This window comes from Triticum aestivum, chromosome 2D, assembly GCF_018294505.1.
Source record: "Triticum aestivum cultivar Chinese Spring chromosome 2D, IWGSC CS RefSeq v2.1, whole genome shotgun sequence".
Lineage (NCBI taxonomy): Eukaryota > Viridiplantae > Streptophyta > Magnoliopsida > Poales > Poaceae > Triticum > Triticum aestivum.
In genome coordinates this window covers 452,844,977-452,850,421 of record NC_057799.1, presented here as the reverse complement: position 1 = coordinate 452,850,421, position 5,445 = coordinate 452,844,977, and the positions used below count along the sequence as shown (strand labels likewise).

The following is a 5,445-nucleotide window of genomic DNA, read 5'->3' as shown; positions in this document are numbered from 1 at the left end:
ATACATCTCCATTGTAGAATTAGGAAGTTTATCCCATCTACCAAATAATGAAACCACGAGGGGGTGTGAACCTATTCGTTATTCACAAGTGAGATAGCAACATGTAAACTACTGCAAATATTCTAAAAATGAGGAACAGAGGCATGTGGTCATCTCCTGTGTTACTGCCGTAGTCAGCTATTAGAAAAGGTAACGAGGATGGAGAACAGAAGCTGAATTATTGGCATGCTTCCATATAACTTAAGATAGGATGAGCCGCCTCCTAAATTCCTAACATACAAGCTCTACCCCACACTTCTCTAGGTCACTTTGTCTCTAACTTGTAACTCGATATAACTTGTAGCTCTATATTTACTAACTTGTGGACCCGGTTACAACAAAGATCAGCTTTCCTACTTCACATCCTGACAGAAACCATCTTGGATACTTGGACACAGCTTAGTGATCTCCTGCAGGATGCTATCTCATTTTATTTCACACCACAGCGATTCGGAGAATAGAGAACAACTCAGTTGGACACCAAAAGAACACCGCTTGTGTTAGGAGTACCCATGACAATAGAAGTGTACGCCAAAACTCAAAAAAGAGCTGAAGGCATAAAAGTTCACATATGACTAACCTGCGCAAGCAGTGCGACATTAAGACCAAAGCTTCTGTCTGAAGCTCCAGCAACAAGTTTATACAAGAAAGTAATTTCTCCAAGATCCTCTGTTTCTGTGCTAATACCCATCTTTTCATCACTGATTTGCAACAGCTTCCTTGTCGACAGATATGAAACATGGTATGCCCCAACAGAACCTTCAAATTCACTCTGGATATCAAGAATCTTTGGATAGTGAGTTACAAAAATGACAATACATTTCTTGTTTTTCAGGAGATAGTGTAATGTAGCATAGGCTATAGCAACACCATCGTGTGTGCTTGTTCCACGGCCAAGCTCATCAATGATAACTAGGGATCGAGATGAGCAGTTCTGTAATATGTTGGAAGCTTCATTCATCTCTTCATAAAAGGTACTTGTTCCTTGTTGAATACTGTCAGATGCACCCATCCGAGTATAAATTCCATCAACAACATGAAGTATTGCTGATGAAGCTGGTACAAAGGAACCAACCTAATGAAACCAGAGCAACAAGTTATAGGAATCTCATCAGAGAAAAATTGCAACTAGAGTAATCTATAACAACTATCAACCTTCTTTTTTTGCGAGGGAACAACTACCAGTCTTTAGCTGCTTTTAAAAGGAAAAAGATAACCCTTTACCAATGTTTTTGTCAGCTGCAAACCAACTACTTGGTAAAAGTTTTTACTGGAGTAGTTAAATTATACATTCACAACGTGTTTCCATGAGTAGACTTAAAGCATCGGATAAAACCTATACCTGGGCCATAATGGTAATTAGTGCAACTTGGCGAATATAGCAACTTTTTCCTCCCATGTTTGGTCCTGTAACAATCTGGCAGTACTGCCCATCTGCATGAAGGTCTGTGTCATTTGGAACGAAATTGTCTCCAAGTAGAGACTCCAGAACCTAAAATGCAACAGCACACCATCACCACCATCATCAAATAAATAAAAGTGTTGATGTGCAAAACTGAAGAAAAGGTACTAATGTGATCAAACTCAGAAGGCTTGATCCTGAAAGCCATCAGTAGAATGGAAAGTTTTTTCTAGAATACGCACAAGTATGTGTATCATATATTCATAGAAGAGCCAAGACAGATCATACAAAGGGTCTACAACTAACCGGATGGCGGCCATCTTTGATGTGGATCTGACTTGCTTCATTTTCAGGAACAAAATTAGGTTGTACATAATTCTGCAAAAATGGAAAATCGGATCATGATCGATGTCATGTAAGAAAAACGAACCATGTAAAAAGGTGTAACAATGGTTAACGTTAGTCTATTACATTTTGTTTTGCAAGAGTGGCAAGAGAGTATAAGCAGTCAAGAGCTGCAAGAGATTCGACAGATGCTTGAAACTGCGCATAATATTTGCCGAAATCCATAAGGAATTTGTGCCATGTTTTCCTGCAGATAACTGCTAGTTCTTCTTTAGCCAGTAATAAGTTGTCCAAGTTCTTCAATACTTCAGGAGTGTGGTATCTAATAGTTTTTTTGGTGCTATTTACTTTCATCCAATTTGAAGGCACCCTTCTATCTACTGGTAGCTGCAGGCACACACAATAGGTAACATTAATAACCAAACAAAAATATACAAGAGATATTCTTACTACTTGAAACTAAAAATATATGAAGGTTTCAATTAAGCGATTTAACTTCGATCAGGTAAGCTGTTCCAGATACGGTTTTGTACTCCAAGCTGCGCATGCCAAGCTGCTTCCGATATTCAACAATTAATAAATCCAGTTTTTGTTTGGCCATTTGAACAGTCACATGACCCTCTGCAACCTGTAGAAAGATATACAAGTATGATGCATCCGAAAACGTAAGGAACAAACAAACTCTATTTGTGATAAGGGAAAGATTTACCTCGGGGAACTGGTCAACAGATGAAATGAATAAGTTTATCATATCTCCTTGATCAGCAGCATCTTTGTCAAGACACGACAGAAGTTTCACAGCATTGGCAAGTACAGCAGATGATGAAGCTGTACTTATGAGCCTTCTCAACAAAGAAGAGTGGACAGTTCTATGCTGAGAAGACACGTTGTCAGTATCCTCGAGAACAAGCTTCCGCAGTTCCTTTCCAGCCGTCAAGATAGCCTGGATGACCCCAACAAACTGCGACACAAACTATGGACAGTTAGGTATCAATATCACACTAAGCAAGATTTGCATAAACACCACCAAAAAACTTAAGTTAAGAGTCAACAGGAGCATAGAAACATTTCTCCAACCAAAAATTTGTATGTATATAGCAAGCAAAACTGAATTCACGGACTTCTCTATTTCATAGTGGAACACAGTTTCAACAGATATATAGAAGAGAACAAGCAAAAAAGAAAGAAGTACAGGGAAAAACTACTAGCAGGTATGATGTGCAAGTTCTATAATGGACAATCATAATTGGGGCAACAGTTCCAGTCTAAAATCAATTAGAACACAGAAAGGAATATATTTTTACCTCTTTAGCTGTGGCTTTGCAGTGAAAAATTCTTGTAATTCCTCTTTGAGAATCAAGTGATCTTCCCAGCATTGTTAAAACAGATGAAAGAATGGTGCTGAGATCACTTCGCGCAGAAGCTGCGCAGCACCCATCCCCTTCATCCTGTCGAATGCTAACTGAATCTTGCCGTGATCCCATCGATTCAGAGATCTCAGAGATTGCATCGTGACGAGCACATATTAGATTTCTATCACATAAGGGGTGAGTCAACTGCAAGAACAGCACAAGATCAAGAAAGACATTTAACAAAACAGTTGACGTAAAAACAAATTGTTCAATGTCAAATGATAGATTATGCTGAAAGTCATTTCATGGCCAGGTCCAGATATAGCAGCTTACCCAGTGTCTAAACAGCCTAGATCCAAAAGCTGTACATGTGTTGTTCATAGTTTGGAACAGGGACCCTTCTATTGAACCATCTGAGTTGTTCTTTAATACCTGAAAACAATCCAGGTGGCACCTCATAAATGGAATGGAGGAGAATCTCAAGGGCATGGCATGCCCACAAAAGCGAACGGCGGATGTGCTTTGGTGTCTCGAGTTTCGAAGAAACATTTCAGGAAAAACAAAGTGACTACAGTTCTCCCCCGGTCACAACTTTCCGTCTAAAAAATTGTCACAGCTACCCAAACAGAAAGAAGAAAAATAGTTGCATGGTATTACAGAAGAATGTACCTCGAGCTGCTGAAGAGCGTTTGCTGATAGAGACATTTCAGTATTAGCAGTAAATGGCCGGAATGAAGAACCAAAGCAGATTAACCTCTCCATACCAAAACCCTTCAAATAGTGAACGCTCAATGCCATTGCTTGGGCAACTAGCTCTGGCATAGCCATGACACCCTATGCGAACAAATGTAACTTATTAAACCACATTATAGTGATCAAGCCACAACGGGGGGCGGCAGTTAATTACCTAAACTCCATTTAGAACAGTTATGAAGGCTAACAGTACCTCCATCCCACGAAGATTGTTGTCCTCTTCATTTATTTCCATCATCTGTTTATCGTTTTCAATGGTTGGTGAATTGACCTCCGATTTCTCAAACAAAGACATCAGTTCTGCTAAAGCGCCGCCCTCGCTGAAACAATTACGCGAAGTGCACTCAACCCGGACATTAGAGGCAGGTCCCGCATATGCCCTCATCAGCTAGACAACAAATGGAGGAACCCATTAACCAGGGAATCTCGAGCACTATGAAACTAGAAGGGGTAACACTAACTCAAAATAGCAATGACTAAAAACTGTAATCAAAGACAAGCAAATGAAGATCACCATATGAATAGTTTGCAAGTAACTCAAGCTAGTATGATGGGTATACATTATGGTGGAACTGGGAAATGGTAACATATTACTGCCAAGCGAAAGTTACACTGATGATTGTTTACGGAATTGGAAGTCTTTCAAGCCACACACGCGCAGTAAACCTAAATAAGTTGCCAAGAATACTATATAAAGTTACAAACATAAGTAAATTTACTTATTGCAAACTGAAACGGATCACAGAATCTACTGATTAATGTTTCATGGCATCGGTGCGACTTCAGCTATAGTGTGCATTGTGAAATACAGACCGTACAAATTTACACATCACCAGACACGGATTCATCTGGCGATGAGATTAACCAACATAAGTTTCGGCAGATGGAGCACCACTTACCTTTTCAGTAGAGAACGAGAGAGGGGTGCCGAGTATGACCTCAACGGGCGCCAGGCCAAGCAGCACGGCCTCAAGCCCGCTCCTGGCTGCGCCGTCCATGAGCTCCCCGTGCACGACCTCGCCGGTGGACACCTCGATGGCCACCACCCCAACCTTCACCTCGAACCCCTCCCTCCCCACGGCATCCACCTCCTTGTCCACCACGCAGACGAGGTACCTGCTCCCCTCTTCCGGCGCGCCGCCGCCCTCCATTTCCCCAGCCCCGGCCTCGATGGTGGCGCGCGTGTACACCGCCGACAGCTCGCGCGCGAAGGGAGCCGCGCCGCCCCCGCCGCGCGCGGCCGCCGCCGCCTTGATCGCCGCGGTCTCGGTCTGGCGGACGACGCCGACCTTGTGGCCCGCGTCGACGAGGCGGCGGACGTGGAAGCCCAGGCGGAACGTGGGGACGCTGGCGGTGAGGAAGCTGCGGTCGGGGTGGGCGACGATGCCGAGGACGGAGGCGGCGACGGCGGCGTCCTCGCCGAAGAAGCGGAAGCGGTAGCCCACCTCGACCATGAGGAGGACGTCCGGGTGGCGGGCCTTGAGGTCCACGACCTGCTGCTCCAGCGGGGTGTAGCCCCTGCCGCCGCCGCCATCGCCGCCGCTAGGGTTCGAC

General features: G+C 43.5%; 1 protein-coding gene across 1 annotated transcript in view; it reads right to left on the bottom strand.

The window, feature by feature from the left end:
* Nucleotides 1–5,441, bottom strand: part of LOC123055834 (DNA mismatch repair protein MSH3-like) — a gene marked incomplete at its 5' end in the record, with an annotated part of 6,369 nt that extends 928 nt beyond the window's left edge. Inside the window, 11 exons of the mRNA XM_044479676.1 lie at nt 620–1,114; nt 1,382–1,531; nt 1,748–1,819; nt 1,913–2,173; nt 2,283–2,414; nt 2,496–2,747; nt 3,091–3,342; nt 3,472–3,570; nt 3,808–3,972; nt 4,085–4,279; nt 4,791–5,441. Of these exons, the coding sequence (XP_044335611.1) occupies nt 620–1,114; nt 1,382–1,531; nt 1,748–1,819; nt 1,913–2,173; nt 2,283–2,414; nt 2,496–2,747; nt 3,091–3,342; nt 3,472–3,570; nt 3,808–3,972; nt 4,085–4,279; nt 4,791–5,441 (2,724 nt within the window). The remainder of the gene's footprint in view (nt 1–619; nt 1,115–1,381; nt 1,532–1,747; nt 1,820–1,912; nt 2,174–2,282; nt 2,415–2,495; nt 2,748–3,090; nt 3,343–3,471; nt 3,571–3,807; nt 3,973–4,084; nt 4,280–4,790) is intronic.
* Between the last annotated feature and the right edge of the window lie 4 nt (nt 5,442–5,445).